General features: G+C 35.6%; 1 protein-coding gene across 1 annotated transcript in view; it reads right to left on the bottom strand.

Moving 5' to 3' along the window:
* Positions 1-506: 506 nt before the first annotated feature.
* The window catches only part of LOC137251795 (dipeptidase 1), a 45,012-nt gene continuing 26,790 nt past the window's right edge, over positions 507-18,728 (bottom strand). The window contains exons 2-3 of the mRNA XM_067786657.1: positions 5,662-6,236; positions 507-1,791 (exon numbers count right to left, since the gene is read on the bottom strand). Coding sequence (XP_067642758.1) covers positions 894-1,791; positions 5,662-6,236 — 1,473 coding nt within the window. The 3' untranslated portion in view covers positions 507-893. The remainder of the gene's footprint in view (positions 1,792-5,661; positions 6,237-18,728) is intronic.

Here is an 18,728-nt window from a genome sequence, read left to right as displayed (position 1 = left end):
AGTGAGGCACTCTAGAAAATAAAATCTAATTTAATTTTTTTATATATATTTTACATTTGCAATGCTTATCTATTTGGCACATTCTATTTACGTTTGTTTTAGAAAATTTAAATTATATATTTTGACTAGAAATTGTTTAAATAAAACATGTATTCATATACATAATGAATCTACATATTGTTGTTTTCTCATAAAGGTACATAATCACACATATGTATGTATATAGACATACATACATATATATGCATTTACATTCATACATGCCAATTAATGTCGATGTATGCGCTATGCTCACTTCTTATTTTGCTAGTAAAAAAAGCAATTAAACTTAAATTATTTAGTTGTGTTAAAAGTATTAATAATTTGAATGGATATGCTTTTCAAATTTGTTTGCACAATGCTTAATTTATTCACCTTTGAACCTATGTATTCATATGTATATATATATATATATTTTAATGTTTTATTTATATTTCTGCATTTTATTTAGTTTTACTCAAGTAAATAAATATTCATTTATTGAGTAGTTTCTTAACAGACTTTATTTTCACAACAAATATTTACTTAAATCATACTATTTATGCGTGTACTTGTACTATTTCAAATATTTCTAACTGTACAAACACACACATACATACATGATAATACATGTAACTATATAGATACACCATGCTTTATACTTACATAATCCTTGCATAATATGGCCTATAGATAGAAGAATTATCTACAACACTAATTTTTATTAAGTCTAGGCCCACATCAAATATGACAAGAATATGTATACTTTGATTATTTGCTCTGTTCAATCCAAATGCTAGCAGCTTGAGATCGCTTCGTTTTGTGATTTGTTGTCGTTGGGCAGCATATTTTTTGCGTAAGATTTCTAGCTGTGGTCACGACGATTTATGGTGACAATGGGGTTTTGGTTGTGGTTCAGTCTGTTCGAGTGGTTGAATATCGGCTCGTTTCCAATAGTCGCGTACATTTTCTACAGTCTCTAGGATGCGTAGAAAGTTTTTACCAGCTAACATAGCTATATCTTGTTCACTCCAATTATGGTCTTGCAATAATGTCGCCAGCAATTCGGGATATTTTGATACATTTTCAAGACCTACAGGTGGAATTTCAATGCCGTCATAACCAGCCCCTAGTCCCACATGCTGCACACCAGCGATTGCACGAATATAGTTGATATGTTGAACAACATCGCTGATATATGCCTGCTGACCACGTGCAACATCTTCAGGATCAAAACTAACCATAATGAGACCACCATTATCTGCAACCAACCGAAGAATATCGTCTGGTATATTGTGCGTGGAATTGCATAATTGCCGTGCAGCCGAGTGAGAGAAAATAACTGGAGCACGGGTTACGTGTAAGACATCACGCGCAGTTGCATCGGAGCTATATGATAAATCGACCATCATTCCAAGTCGGTTCATTTCACGAATAACGGATTTCCCAAAGGCGGATAGTCCGCTCTCTGATTCTGAGGCACTTGAACTGGCCCATGAGAGATCACATCTATGCGTGAGGCTGAGGGCGCGTGCACCAACTGAATAGAATGATCGTAAAACCGCCAACGATGAACCAATCGCATGCCCGCCTTTGATAGCAATCAACGAAGCCATCTGATCATGCTTTCGTGCTGTTAAAATATCTGCTGCAGAGCTTACCAACACTGTATCAAGATTGAACATATCAGTTAGGCGACGTATAATATCAATTTGCTCAATTGCAATTTGTACGGCATCCAAGCCTAATGCCTCACATGGCACGTATGCTGACCTGCAAATATGAAATATGATGGAAGAATAATGTGACCGTAGTTTACCATCTACAAAGGCAATATGTACATTTGTTTGCATCACTAAAGGATTTTCAAATCAAAAATTTTGACACAAATTGTTACACAAGCATATATAAAAAAGTTTTCACTAAATTCTACGTTTACGCGCATCATAAACAAACTAACACCTCATAAAACCAGAGAAGGTGAAAACACTGTACATAATTTCAACTCATCGAAAATTCCTGTACGAGTATATAAATATGTAACATTGTGCCGTACTAAATTTCACTCCCAATCGACACATGTTGCAAGTATCACCATGAAGTGTACGTGCATTACTCATGTTTGACGGCCGTTCAATTACACTGAGTGGAAATACTGTACCGATTGTGGATAGATAAGTTAGAACAACCACAAAACCCCAATGCTTTGCAACTGAACGGATAAAGAGGTGAAGATAACTACGAGTACATCAAAGCGAATAACAAATTCTACGAACTAAAACAACATACCGCACCTGAATTAGCTACTTGTTGTTCGGTTTGGGTTGGTGTGAATGCTTACAAACTTATACGTGTAGGTTAGGTATACTATTGTAAATGCCAAATAGAACACGGAAAGCTTGTCAGGTAGATGCCAAAATAGCTAAGAGTTTCACATGTTACTTTCGTGGTTGCTTGGATGTGTTGATGCTCTGGTTTCTATTTTGTTGTTGTTGTTGTTGAACCGATCACAAATTGTCATTAATATCCTCTAACGGGGACCAAGGAAACTTGCTGTTTCAACAGGGGTGGACCATAATGAAAGGGTTGTTAGAGTCGTTGCTTCTACATTACAATTAAAGAGATGGCTGGTGTCATGTGGTGACACATTGCAAACGGGGCATACAATTTGTATGTCGGGGTTGATTCTGGATAGCTCAGCCAGTTACAGTATTCAGAAAGAAGTTGAGCTAGAGTGGCTCGCGTGTCCCTGGGGAGTATGCGTTATTCTTCCGCAAGTTTCGGGTACTGCTCTTTGAGTACTGGATTCAACGGGCAATTCCTGGGATAAAGGTCCGGCGCCTGTTTGTGGAGTTCACTGAGGACCTGCTTGTGTTTTTTGCTTCATACGGCTGAGTTCTCAAGTGCCGTATTTCCTCATAATGCTTACGCAGATGACTCCTTAAGCCCCTAGGCGGTGTTGGCTGATCAATCAGATGTCTGTTGGGATGCCCAGGTTTCTGGGTATTCAACAGGAACTGTTTGGTTAGCATCTCATTTCTCTCCCTGATGGGGGGTATTCTCGCCTCATTATGTAGATGGTGTTCTGGGGCTTCTATTTTGTTTTTGTTTGGTTGGTGAGTGTGATAATAAAATCCTTCTATGGATCGAATTAGGATGAGCCAACTGATAAGCTTGTGGCACGTGTTAAAGACAGAGAGAAAAACCAGAAAAAATTCACGAATTCTCTTGTCCTCTTTCGGTACGCACTAATTGTGAATGTTTCTTTAGAACAAGTAAGGAAGGTTAAGTTCGGGTGTAACCGAACATTACATACTCAGTTGAGAGCTATGGTGACAACATAAGGGAAAATAACCATGTAGGAAAATGAACCGAGGGAAACCCTGGAATGTGTTTGTATGACATTTGTATCAAATGAAAGGCATTAAAGAGTATTTTATGAGGGAGTGGGCCATAGTTCTATAGGTGGACGCCATTTAGGGATATAGCCATAAAGGTGGATCAGGTTGACTCTAGAATGCGTTTGTACGATATGGGTATCAAATGAAAGGTGTTAATGAGTACTTTAAAAGGGAGTAATCCGTAGTTCCACAGGTAGACGCCGTTTCGAGATATCGCCACAAAGGTGGACCAGAATTTGTTTGTACGATATGGGTATCAAATTAAAGGTATTAATGAGAGTTTTAAAAGGGAGTGGTGGTAGTTGTATATGTGAAGGCGTTTTCCAGATATCGACCAAAATGTGGACCAGCGTGACACAGAACATCATCTGTTGGATACCGCTAATTTATTTATATATGTAATACCTGCCAAGATTTTAAGGGTTTTTTATTTCGCCCTGCGGAACTTTTTCATTTTCTTCTACTTAATATGGTAGGTGTCACAACCATTTTATAAAGTTTTTTCTAAAGTTATATTTCGTGTCAATAAACCAATCCAATTTTTTTTTTAAATTATCTTCTTTTAAAAGTTGGCGGTGCCACGCCCACTGTCCAAAATTTTACTAATTTTCTATTCTGCGTCATAAATTCAACTCATCTACCAAGTTTCGTCGCTTTATCTGTCTTTGGTAATGAATTATCGCACTTTTTCGGTTTTACGAAATTTTCGATATCGAAAAAGTGGGCGTGGTTATAGTCCGATATTGTTCATTTTAAATAGTGATCTGAGATGAGTGCTCAGGAACCTACATACCAAATTTCATCAAGTTACCTCAAAATTTACTCAAGTTATCGTGTTAACGGCCATGTGGAAGGACAGACGGACGACTGTGTATGAAAACTGGCCGTGGCATCAACCGATTTCGCCCGTTTTCACAGAAAACAGTTAGCATCATAAACTATATGCCCCTACCAAATTTCAAAAGGATTGGTTAATTTTTGTTCGACTTATGGAGTTAAAAGTATCCTAGACAAATTAAATGAAAAAGGGCGGAGCCACGCCCATTTTGAAATTTTCTTTTATTTTTGTATTTTGTTGCACCATGTTATTACTGGAGTTGAATGTTGACATAATTTACTTATATACTGTAAAGATATTAAATTTTTTGTTAAAATTTTACTTTAAAAAAAATTTTTTTTTAAAAGTGAGCGTGGTCCTTCTCCGATTTTGCTAATTTTTATTGGGCGTACATATAGTAATAGGAGTAACGTCCCTGCCAAATTTCATCATGATATCTTCAACGACTGACAAATTACAGCTTGCAAAATTTATAAATTACCTTCTTTTAAAAGTGGGCGGTGCCACGCCCATTGTCCAAAATTTTACTAATTTTATATTCTGCGTCATAAATTCAACTCATCTACCAAGTTTCGTCGCTTTATCTGTCTTTGGTAATGAATTATCGTACTTTTTCGGTTTTACGAAATTTTCGATATCGAAAAAGTGGGCGTGGTTATAGTCCGATATCGTTCATTTTAAATAGCGATCTGAGATGAGTGCTCAGGAAGCTACGTACCAAATTTCATCAAGTTACCTCAAAATTTACTCAAGTTATCGTGTTAACGGACGGACGGACGGACGGACGGACATGGCTCAATCAAATTTTTTTTCGATCCTGATTATTTTGATATATGGAAGTCTATATCTATCTCGATTCCTTTATATATGTACAACCAACCGTTATCCCATCAAACTTAATATACTCTGTGAGCTCTGCTCAACTGAGTATAAAAAATATATAAAATTGAAATATGATTTCAGAATGAAAATTAGTTGAAAACATTTAATTGGCACTTTGCCGGGTGCACTGCCAATTATTTTAGTATTAATTTATGCATGGATTGCATGTCAACGATATGAAAACGATGTCACCTGCAGCTGTGGCTATCCTGCAGTTTAGACTGAAACTTTTGATGACGGCCAACGATGACGAAGCAATCGGGTTTATGCCCATACTTTGGTGCAGTTTTGCAGAGCGAGTTTAAACTGTTGCTAACTGCAGTTCAAGATTGCGACTTCGGTCGCATCAACCAAGATTAAAAGCAAAGTTTATGTATAAGGCTGAACTGAACTCAACTTTTAACTTTCACTCATAAATTGAGCTTTAATAGCCAATTATGTGAATGGTTCGTTTAAACGTCAACTGACCCACGCAGTATACATAAAGACTTTCATATGCATAAAATATATGTATTTACTTACCACATTTGAGCGCCAACAAGTCCTTGTTTCAGCCTCTCCATATCTGTTTGCGTCCATGCTGTTCGTGTCCATAGAGTCGCTGCATTGGGATCTTGTCTCGTGTGTACAAACTCCAGACTATTTTGTGCATACTTCCGGACATTCCATGCAAAGTTATTGTGACCATCTACCAATGGCACCTCTTTCAATATACGTCTTACTATTCTCAGTCTTTGGGCATGCGAATTGCGACTTGGCGCCATAGAGTGTTGGTATGCAAGCATCGCAGCTATGGTAAGCAGGCATAATGCGGCGACCAGAGTTAAGAAAATGCCACAAGAGCAACGTCGAAATTTGAAATGGTTTACTCTGGCACAGCTGTCATTGACTGCTTGATGCGCTGCTTTCGATTTACGTTTGATATTTGCAGGGTGGGCAAGTGGTGGCGGTCGGATGTCGTCAAAGTTCCCTTTTGACTTTTCAATACTGGCAATTTCGCCACCGGAATCACTATTCGAAATAGAATTTTGGTGGGAAAGTGTGCGACGTGCATTCGAGTGCTCGGTGACATCAGGTAGTCCACCAAAGCCGGTCGTCTACAAAAAAGAAGCAAGAACATTATGTCGTGAAAGTTGTTATTTGAATAGCGTTTTGGTTGCACTTATATTTAGGTCGCGCACTAATCTAAGCGGAAATTTCGGTTATGTGTGAAAGCCGATAGGCAATAAATTCAGAATTTAGTCGAAATGCTGCCCAAGATACGCAAACTGTTGCCAAAAATCATAAAAGGCTTATCGTTTTCTTTGTGTTAAACCACAAAACTCGCATTGAATGCGCAGTCTACGTAAGTATGTATGTACGAATAAGTGGTTACTTGCATCTGTACATATAAATTTGGAGTTCAAATAGTTTCACAAAGTCCGGTAATAAGTTCGCTTGCCAAAACTTAAAGAAAAAGTTGTGTGTTATATTGTAATATTCAGTATTTTATAAACATACATATGCACATACCTACATATTTGGCAGCGACGTTGTCAGAAATCTTAAAACAACCGAGAGCAATGCTTAAAAGTGCTATTGCAACTTTTCACAAATATTTATTCTCGATGCAAAGGGGTTTTCAATTGGGCTCAATCAATATTGACGGCCATCAAAGTTTACAATGAATGTACAAAAATCATTATAATTCCTATAGTCGTACTAAGTAAAATGACTGTATAGATTGTGAAGACCGTGGCAATTGATTATAAGGTTAAAGGAATCGCTTCAATGGGGCAATTATTTACCATAGTACACTTTAAAAAACACAGTTGAGCCATTAATGTAGGCGTGCTTATCCGGTTATATACTTATGTGTTAATATATTTAAATCTTTTACACAAACAAAATTCAATAGACAAAAACCACTATTAAGTTGATAGGCCAAGTGTTTCTAGGGTGTTACCTGCGTACATGCTGATGTGGAAAAAATATTAACGGACGGTTTTTCATATACATACTAAAAACGCACATATCGTCTCTTGAAAAATCGTTCATTTAAGCTGCAAATGCTACATAAATAAGGAACCCAAGAGGGAACAGGGAGCATTTTCTTGTTAAAATAAAACATAGCACAAAAAACTTTTCCGTGGCGATAAAAATTCTAAAATCATCGAATAATCGCTTCTCTATTGGAATATTCCCTGGGCCTCCCATATGAACTTTATTTCGTATGATTTTACTAGTTTTTTGACTGATTGAAAGGCTTTATAATTGGAGATGAATTTTTATTGCACTTCTTGTTCGTCCATCGAACAAGTTCAACAAGCTCTAATTTCCATCACCTCATTGAAACCTCATTCAAGCAATTGAGCAAATTTAACGGTTCAACTCTCAAATCATCATGATTCTACTTTAAAAAGTAAGGGGCGTAATTATAATCAAAATGTAGTTGACACTAAGCTTAGTTTCAGGTGTTTTGACAGAGCGATGAAAGTTACGTCAAAAGACAATAACTAATTATTATTCTGTATATGTGACCCGGTCTATGAAAAGGCGGCTTATGACTAAAAAAAAAACCAACAGCTGCTTACAGCTGTTTCTCACAAAAAAACAGTTGCTAATAGCTCTTTCTCGCAATTTCCTTTTTGAGTCATAAGCCACCTTTTCATAGACCGGGTCACATATGATGATGGGGTGGAAGCGTGCTCCACCAATGTATTGACCTTAATATCGCTACACCGCGTTTTTGGTTTATGGCACTCATATCTTTATACTCAGTTGAGCAGATCTCACAGAGTATATTAACTTTGATTGGATAACGGTTGGTTGTACAGGTATAAAGCAATCGAAATAGATATATACTTCCATATAACAAAATCATCAGTATCGAAAAAAAATTTGATTGAGCCATGTCCGTCCGTCCGTCCGTCCGTCTGTCCGTTAACACGATAACTTGAGTAAATTTTGAGGTATCTTGATGAAATTTGGTATGTAGGTTCCAGGGTACTCAAGAACGATATCGGACAATAACCACGCCCACTTTTTCGATATCGAAAATTTCGAAAAATTGAAAAAGTGCGATAATTCATTACCAAATACGGATTAAGCGATGAAACTTGGTAGGTGAGTTGAACTTATGACGCAGAATAGAAAACTAGTAAAATTTTGGACAATGGGCGTGGCACCGCCCACTTTTAAAAGAAGGTAATTTAAAAGTTTTGCAAGCTGTAATTTGGCAGCCGTTGAAGATATCATGATGAAATTTCGCAGAAACGTTACTCTTATTACTATATGTCTGCTTAATAAAAATTAGCAAAATCGGATAACGACCACGCCCACTTTTTAAAAAAATTTTTTTTTAAATTCAAATTTTAAAAGAAAAGTTAATATCTTTACAGTATATAAGTGAATTGTGTCAAAATTCAACTCCAGTAATGATATGGTGCAACAAAATACAAAAATAAAAGAAAATTTCAAAATGGGCGTGGCTCCGCCCTTTTTCATTTAATTTGTCTAGGATACTTTTAATGCCATAAGTCGAACAAAAATTTACCAATCCTTGTGAAATTTGGTAGAGGCTTAGATTCTAGGACGATAACTGTTTTCTGTGAAAAAGGGCGAAATAGGTTGAAGCCATGCCCAGTTTTTATACACAGTCGACCGTCTGTCCTTCCGCTCGGTAGTTAACACGATAACTTGAGCAAAAATCGATATATCTTTACTAAACTAAGTTCACGTCCTTATCTGAACTCACTTTGTATTGGTGTAAAAAATGGCCGAAATCCGACTATGACCACGCCCACTTTTTCGATATCGAAAATTACGAAAAATGAAAAAAATGCCATAATTATATACCAAATACGAAAAAAGGGATGAAACATGGTAATTGTATTGGTCTATCGACGCAAAATATAACTTTAGAAAAAAACTTGGTAAAATGGGTGTGACACTTACCATATTAAGTAGAAGAAAATGAAAAAGTTTTGCAGGGCGAAATCAAAAGCCCTTGGAATCTTGGAAGGAATACTGTTCGTGGCATTACATATATAAATAAGTTAGCGGTACCCGACAGATGATGTTCTGGATCACCCTGGTCCACATTTTGGTCGATATCTCGAAAACGCTTTCACATTACAACTAAGGGCCACTCCCTTTTAAAACCCTCATTAATACCTTTAATTTGATACCATATTGTACAAACCCATTCTAGAGTCAACCCCGGTCCACTTTTGTAACGATATTCCGAAAAGGCGTCCACCTATAGAACTAAGGCCCACTCCCTCTTAAAATACTCATTAACTCCTTTCGTTTGATACCCATATTGCACAAACGAATTCTAGAGTCACCCCTGGTCCACGTTTATGGCGATATCTCGAAAAGGCGTATACATATAGAACTAAGGCCCACTCCTTTTTAAAATACTTATTAACACCTTTCATTTGATACCCATATCGTACAAAAAAATTCTAGAGTCACCCCTAGCCCACCTTTATGGCGATATCTCGAAAAGGCATCCACCTATAGAACTAAGGCCCACTCCCTTTTAAAATACTCATTAACACCTTTCATTTGATACCATATTGTACAAACCCATTCTAGAGTCAACCCCGGTCCACTTTTGTAACGATATTCCGAAAAGGCGTCCACCTATAGAACTAAGGCCCACTCCCTTTTAAAATACTCATTAACACCTTTCATTTGATACTCATATTGTACAAACTCATTCTAGAGTCAACCCTGGTCCACTTTTATAACGATATTCCGAAAAGGCGTCCATCTATAGAACTATGGCCCACTTCCTCTTAAAATACTCTTTAATACCTTCCGTCACACAAACACATTCCAGGGTTACCCTAGGTTCTTTTTACAACATGGTGATTTTCCTTTACTTTGTATCCACAGCTCTCAACTGAGTATGTAATGTTCGGTTACACCCGAACTTAGCCTTCCTTAATTGTTTTTTTATATTGGTTATTGCATTCCCATTTCTTATTTCTTCTTTTATCGGCAAACATCAAAAGTGACTAAAAAAGCAACATGAAAATTTTAGAAACAAGGCTTTTTAATTAGAAGAGAAGCTGCGTCGCCCCTCGGTAGTGATTTGGCAAGCACTCTGAGTATATTTCCGCCATGAAAAGTTTCTCAGTGAAAACTCACCTGCCTTACAGCTGCCTCTCAGGGTCGGCGTGAAACATGTAGGTTCAGTTTCGTAAATTTGTAGGAAAAATGAAAAAGAGCATGACACAAATTGGAAGAGAAGCTCGGCCTAAAATCTGTTCGCGTCTTACATTTTATTTATCTATACCTTCACAAGGTAAACTCAAATTTAGTGCATAAAAATGTTTTTTTTTTGCATTTTTAAAGTCAGAGTTTTAAAATTAAAAAGAAAAAAAATAACGATACGTCGACACTATTCCCTTTCAGATATTAAAATAACGTTATAGACTAAAAGTGAAATAAGTTTCCAATTGGAAATTTGCTTAGAAAAGTATTTTGCAGTTTACTGGCTAAATAAGTTCTATTAAAAGATTTAGTTCTTCTCCTTTTTAATTCCACAGCTCCATTAACTCATCTAGCGCAAATCTGCGTTAGCAAGCAATAACAACCAAGCTCAATTTTCTGTATTTTTTTGGTAAACGGGTTGAAAATTAAATTGCTTAGTGAAATCTTGACCTTTTTTTGTTTTTTGGTCTATAAAATCTACTTTTGGTAAGCAATCGCCCTTTTAATTGTATGTTTATTAATCTGAATACGGAGAATACATACTATAATACAATATTGTAATTCAATCTCGTCCCACGCATTACTTTGTCTGCTAGAGCCCGTTGCCCTAGATCACATCCTTATGTTGAGGTCAATGTCACAATATAAAACCACTATTAAAGTGAAGAAGAGAAGCTGGGCCTTAAATCTCTTCGGAGGTTATCGCGCCTTACATTTTTATTTATTTTTTTTTTTACATTAAAGTAAATTTATTTTATTATTTGCTATTTTAATCGAAAATTCACGCATAAAAAATATGCAAAGTAAAAATACAATAAAGTTGGAAGATGTGAAAAATTTTTGTAATTACATGTATTGTTTATTGCGTTTGGATTTTTCATGGAAATTAAATTCGCAACCGTGCGAAAAATATTTCACGGTTTTTCTACAAAAGAGATGAAAAAAATTAATGCAAAAGGTAAAAACATTATTTGTTGGACATAAAACATGTAAAGCTTAATATTTGGGGTAGCCAGCTAACGATAACTACATAGCATATCTAACCGTTTACTTCATGTAGAGAGTAAAACAATTACCGGATTTTTTTTGGCAAATTAAAAAGTTTTAATTACATCATGAAAAGCCGCAAGTTAATCCAGCCATGTTATTGAAATAGTCCACTATGGTGCGATTGTGTGTTGTAGCGACTAGTCGTGTTGTGTTATGAAAATGCACGATTTTCTCCTATCGCTTCTAGCAAATCCAGTAAATTTGCTATCAATATTTCGAAAAAGTTAAATGTAATAAATTACATACCTGCTACTTGCATTTTAATGTACGTAAATACAAATGTTTTTCAAGGTGGTCCTTATAAATCAATTAAATGATTTTTTCCAGTCTCACTCTTTAAAGCGTTAATTTTTTGGTCAAAAACATCACATATATCATTTGTCCTGACAGGAGACGGGTAAGAAGTGCGCAGATAGGTCGAAGTAAAAGTTGTTTCCACCTGGTCCTTCCAACGGAGTGGGAGCCGCCCCCTACCTCTGCTTCCTTAGGCGGTTCCGATGGAAACACTTTCTTGGCCGGATATTATCAAGTTTAGGCATTAAAAATCAATTTTAATTTTGGAATCTCCATTGAGAAATTTTAACTTTGACCCTTGTGCGACAATTTTTAGCTATTTCCAATCTAAACGAAGATTTCTATTTGATATTTTTTTACCAAGGTATTGCCATCTGAGAATACGTTTACTTGATTTATTAGGTCCACCCTAATGTATATACAAATGTGCCAAATTAATATGTAAATTGAATTTAAAATTTTTTTGGTACAGTATATTTACTTTGGATCATAATGGGTAATTCAACTTTTTCGTCCGTGGATAGAATGAAATAAATTGAAATTAAACTTCAGCTGCAGAGGAGCACAGTCCTCGTTTGCCAATTTCATGAATTGCATTGAATGGAAAATGTACGAGTTTATTTATTTTTGGTGAATTTGATTAAAACAACGATATATTTTTAATGGAAAAATGGAATAATGCAGGTAAGTAATATTAAAAACACCAAACTAGTTGTACAGCAAAAAGAGATTGAAACATATCAAAATACAAAAAAAAGGATTTTGGTGCAATTATGTTTTCGAAAAATAGTAAAAACCCCAGTAAGAAAGTGCAAGTTCGGGTAGAACCTAACATCGTATACTCAGCCGTCAACTTTCCTCGTACGGTTCATTCAAGTTTAGTTAATTGATATTAAGTATTATCAAAATAAGTTATGCTTATTTACCTCTTTTTCTGACATTTAATGGAATTATTTCTCCTTATAAAGAATTTTTTCACGATATTTCAACTCTTCTTTGAGTTTTGGCTCCCGAAATGCTGGGAATCGGTTATGAAAAACAGAGTGGTGCCACGCCCAAGTTTAAATATAGTAATTTTTTCGTACTTACTGTCATCATAAAATTTTCAAAGTAGAAAGCCATTGATATAAAATTAATTTTAGCATAGATATTGGCCATTACGCCCTTTTGTCATTCGTTAAAAAGTCTTGGTCCTTAACCGATTTCGGTCATTTTTAAAATGAAATATTCACAGTTATATTGAAAGGTTGTGTACCCAATTTAGTCGCGATAGCTGAATTTCTCTTCGCGTTATGGCTCCCGAAGCGTAGAAGAATGCTTCGTCCAAAAAGTGCGCTGCCACGCCCAATTTCAAAAACGTTCGACTTTTCTGTTGTAATAGTACTTTGAAGCCACCAAGTGCGATTGCTTGTGCATTTACACATTTTCTGTTTCAATATTTTAAGACGGTTGATATTAAAATTTACTTGTTCTCTTATCATTGAGCAGTGTTTGAAGCATATGCCAGAGGTTTCGTAGACATAGACCTGGTACAGCATTCCAATGCTTTGATTTAATTTCCTTCCTAAAAACCTAAACTGAAAATAATTTAATTCGCATATAAGGAAATGTGTTAGTTGCTTGTATTTAAAATGTCAGTGCAGGGTTAAGGAAATAACGCCCAAGAGTAAATGGAATTGGCTGGGCTTGAGCATTTTATGACTCCTGAGGGAGACTTGAGGCTCTTGAGCTTCCAGCAACAACAGTAAGTGAATAAGTTGAATATAATCTAAATTAAAGATTTGTTACAAAAATGAAAAGCGAACTAAAACCAATAAACAAAACGTAAATTTGAATGAACGTTAAAGGCCAACAAAGAAAAATAAATGCCTTTGTATATATAACAAATATTATTTGAAAATTATGCAACAATGAAATGTTAAACAACGGATCCACTGAACAAGAGCTGGAAACATGCAGAGGACAAAGAAGAAATATTTCCTTTAGCTTATATTCCTTGCATATATGTATATGAGAAATCATATTTGCATTGTACAAAGTGCTAGGCCATCTCAAGAATAAATAAGTATTGTGTTACCTTACAAGCTAAAATAAAGAAATATTCTAATTGGCGTCATTGTGTCGAGGTAAAATTTTTTTCTTAAAAACTCGTAATGGTAACGAGCTAAATATATAGAAGGGGCGAGCGGGAGCGAAAGGACAACTAAATCCACAACTTTTTTGTAAAATATAAACAAAAAGTAAATAAAACATTATATAAAGAAAGTAACCGTAAACATCAACAAATTATGGTAATGGTCGACGAATGAATTTTAAAACATTTAAAGGTCAGAATGCTTATAAATATTTAGATTTGTGAGCATATTTGGTGAATCACCCACTCACGGAATAAGAGAAAAACGTAAACCAATATAAGAAATGACACCCGAAAGCTTCCAAACTAAAGAAACTGAATACAGATAACTGTTTATAAGGCACTAAGTAAACAAAAAAATCCCTTTGAACGACGCAAAAGCAACAACAAAATTTTGTTTATCAGCAAGCGGTCTTGCAAATGGCACCATCAACAGGGGAAATGACAACATCAGCCAACAGAGATACGAAACAGCAAAAGTCAATTCCACAATGAAATAGATTTCTTCGCGTTGTTTTCAATTGTTGTTCGTGTCACATGGCTGTGGCTCGTCTCTGTTGCTTTTTCCATAGCGACCGCATCCGTAACGTGCAATAATAGTTTCTGTGTCCTTTATTGCATTGTTGGCTTTGTTGGTGCTGTCGTAGCTGCCAGTGCACATTTTTGGTAAGACTTGCAGTTGAGATTTCGTTAAATTCTCACAAAAGCATCAAAAAATATATAGCACACAAAAAAAGTACATGAAAAACACTGTAGGGATTATGTAGAAGGAAGTGAATATGACAGAAGAAGAGGCTTAAAATGACGACAAATTTAAGTTTTCAAGAAAAGTCAAAAAGGGTGTGCACATTGAGTGGAAAATGCTGGAGGTAGAAGTTGTCATGCCAGTTACGTTGTATTACAACAATAACAACAATTTTCATTTCGTTATTTGACGACTGATGGATGCTGGGCGGTTGAAGACAGCAGACGTTGCTGTTGACGATCCAATTCTTATTTGCTGTTATGTTTATTGGGCTCATATTCCGTTAGAAAATACCACATATTTTTTACTGTATCCAAACATAAGTGAACACATATTTCGACGTCCTATAGAATGAGAGCTGATGACGTTGCTAGCTAACCATAAGTTGTTTTCTAAATGTTTTATCCAGTATTTTAGGTACAAACGAATTAACAACTACTTCAAACAACTTTTTTATGAAATTACGATTGAGAACACTCTACTAGGAATCGAAAGATTGTAGGTTCGAATACTGCTACTTGCAAGTTTATCAATAACAGCTCACTTTTGGACACCCAATAATTGGCAGTTAACGTGATTAAATGCTTAGGGCAAAGGTTTTGCAAAACTTGCTTGAAATGAATTTTGTTTTTCCGGACACAAAATCCCGACTGAATATGATGAGCTGCATACCAAAGCGCAAAAATGCAAATGAAGAGATTCTAGAGAACTTTAGAATACTTTTACTTAGAAAAATAATCATGGCAGGCATTTTAGGGATTGTTGGTGGAATCCGTTCAACTTGATACGAAGGTTATTTATTTTCAGTTGGAATTTTGCATATTTTGAGAGACTGCACCCGAAAGAGTAAGTTCCTGTATAATAGGTCTTAGCGGAAAGGTTTTACTGCGTTTTGACTTTTAGTAAAAAGGAATTACTCAATAGATATGTGATGCAATAATGATGTGGCCACTGTAGGGCTTTTCATAACCAGAATGGTGGTGTGTAAAAAACGAGTCGGATATATTTCTTTAAAAGAGTTACATATGTGCTATTTAAACACTATGCACTTAGCAGAGAAAGCGATAGACAGTCATGTAAAGTAACAGTTTCGCACTACAGATTTATTGACTACCTTTGAACTGGTGCTTATCGCTTGTCAGTAGCCATTCTTGTGTTTAAATGTTAGTTATTAGCGCTGCCAAGGAACAGAATTAGAATTGGTATCGTCTCTTTATTGGATAAAATCAGAACTAGTGCAATTCGCTGCAGGGCGATTTGACCACGCCGAAAAATTTTCAAAGGGCTGGCTGGATTCATATATTGCTTGGATTGAGCTTTACGGGGTTGTATTGGTTGTTGATAGAGAAAAGCCACGTTTATCTTTCTTTGTTAGCTGCCTTTTTTGAAATATTTTGTTATCTTAAACATGATGACTTACATTTCAGTTTTTGATGGTATGGTTAAATATTACTCTCTTTAAAAGAAGAACAAAAAGCCTCACTGAGCTACTTCGCACAAATTTGTTCAGTTTGTTGGGTATTTTTTTTTTTTCAACTTAAAGTCAAAATTTTTAAGAACTCTCAATCTGAAAAACTAAACTTTAGTGAAGTTACACAGACAACATGTCCACTTAAGCAAGCTTATGAAATTTTTAGATCTTTAAGTGTTACTTTTATCAGAGACAACTTTAAGATAAAGATGTTGCAGGGACGAAAAATAGTGTGAAGCAAGCTTCAAAAAATTCTAGTGGGTCACATTCACCACTTACCACAGCAGAATTTGTTAAACTACCACTGTCTGTATTTATTATTTAACATATGATAATGTGTTTGTAGTCACGAGCGTGTTTTACATGTAGACTTAAACAACAAAATTAACTAAATTATTGGTGCATATTGGTCACCGTTTTTGAAATATTACTTTGCACAAATAAGATATTAAAACTTCAGTAAGAACGTAGTAACATTTCAGCCAAAAAAATTATTGTGAGCTTGGCTTTTGCCACAACGGAAAGAAAATAATAATGAATAATACCTGATATTGAATGATGTTCTTCTGCATTTTTTCTAAAAAAAAAAAAAACTTCAGGCTCATGTCTTCGGAAAAGTAGCATCAAAATTCAGTACAAAAAGTTTTTCTGCTCGTAGTCAATGAATGATTGACGAAGAATTATGCGGACGTTTTTTTACCGCACTTTGGGCATGGTAAGGAAGCAAACTACCTTTTCCCAGTGTTCGGGATATATCATCATCAGTCATGGTGGGCTAGCTAGATTTTTGGGTTGTCTTCGACTTCAAAAAGTTTGCAAGCCACTGCTTAACATAAACCATATTCGCATTACACGTCTTCGCACATTGTTTACCGCTATATACCATGTTCAGATATGTACATAATAGTTTTCAATTATCTTTATAATGCCGCCGATTTCCCAAAGGTCTGCCCATCTTATCATCTGTAAGCTATTCTGATTCCATTTCCCAGCGGAAATTAGTCCTGCAGCATTGCGAAGTCGTAAACTTTTACGATTTAAGAATGAAGGCATGTTTTTACTTATATGTATATGTAATCAAATACACACACCTACACATATACATTTGGTAGATATTTTTTCCAATAAAACTATGGTAATTCCCAAGAGAAAAAAGCTTATAAAAGGATGCAAATTCAAAAAAAAAAAACAAGTAATGAAGGTTAAGTTCGGGTGTAACCGAAAATTACATACTCAGTTGAGAGCTATGGTGACAACATAAGGGAAAATAACCATGTAGGAAAATGAACCGAGGGAAACCCTGGAATGTGTTTGTATGATATGTGTATCAAATGAAAGGCATTAAAGGGTATTTTATGAGGGAGTGGGCCATAGTTTTATAGGTGGACGCCATTTAGGGATATAGCCATAAAGGTGGATCAGGGTTGACTCTAGAATGCGTTTGTACGATATGGATATCAAATGAAAGGTGTTAAAGAGTATTTTAAAAGGGAGTAATCCTTAGTTCCATAGGTGGACGTCGTTTCGAGATATCGCCATAACGGTGGAGCTGGGGTGACCCTAGAATGCTTTTGTGCAATATGGGTATCAAATGAAAGGTGTTAATGAGTATTTTAAAAGGGCGTGGGGCTTAGTTCTATAGGTGGATGCCTTTTCGAGATATCGCCACAAAGGTGGACCAGGGGTGACTCTAGAATGAGTTTGTACGACATGGGTATCAAATTAAAGGTATTAATGAGAGTTTTAAAAGGGAGTGGTGGTAGTTGTATATGTGAAGGAGTTTTCCAGATATCGACCAAAATGTGGACCAGGGTGACCCAGAACATCATCTGTTGGATACCGCTAATTTATTTATATATGTAGTACCTGCTAAGATTTTAAGGGTTTTTTATTTCGCCCTGCAGAACTTTTTCATTTTCTTCTACTTAATATGGTAGGTGTCACAACCATTTTATAAAGTTTTTTCTAAAGTTATATTTCGCGTCAATAAAACAATCCAATTACATTACCATGTTTCATCCCTTTTTTCGTATTTGGTATAGAATTATGGCATTTTTTTAATTTTTCGTAATTTTCGATATCGAAAAAGTGGGCGTGGTCATAGTCGGATTTCGTTCATTTTTCATACCGAGATAAAGTGAGTCCAAGTAAGCACGTGAACTAAGTTCATTAAAGATATGTCGATTTTTTCTCAAGTTATCGTGTTAACGGCCATCCAGAAGGACAGACGGACGACTGTGTATAAAAACTGGGCGTGGCATCAACCGATTTCGCCCATTTTCCCAGAAAACAGTTAACAGTTAAATCTATGCCCCTACCAAATTTCAAAAGGATTGGTTAATTTTTGTTCGACTTATGGCGTTAAAAGTATCCTAGAGAAATTAAATGAAAAAGGGCGGAGCCACGCCCATTTTGAAATTTTCTTTTATTTTTGTATTTTGTTGCACCATATCATTACTGGCGTTGAATGTTTATAATAATTTACTTATATACTGTAAAGATATTAAATTTTTTGTTAAAATTTTACTTAAAAAAAAAATTTTTTTTAAAAGTGGGCGTGGTCCTTCTCCGATTTTGCTAATTTTTATTAAGCGTACATACAGTAATAGCAGTAACATTCCTGCCAAATTTCATTGTGATATCTTCAACGACTGCCAAATTACAGCTTGCAAAAGTTTTAAATTACCTTC

Source organism: Eurosta solidaginis, chromosome 5 (genome assembly GCF_040869045.1).
Source record: "Eurosta solidaginis isolate ZX-2024a chromosome 5, ASM4086904v1, whole genome shotgun sequence".
Taxonomy (NCBI): Eukaryota; Metazoa; Arthropoda; class Insecta; order Diptera; family Tephritidae; genus Eurosta; species Eurosta solidaginis.
The sequence above is the reverse complement of the archived record's forward strand: the minus strand, read 5'-3'. Positions and strand labels throughout refer to the sequence as shown.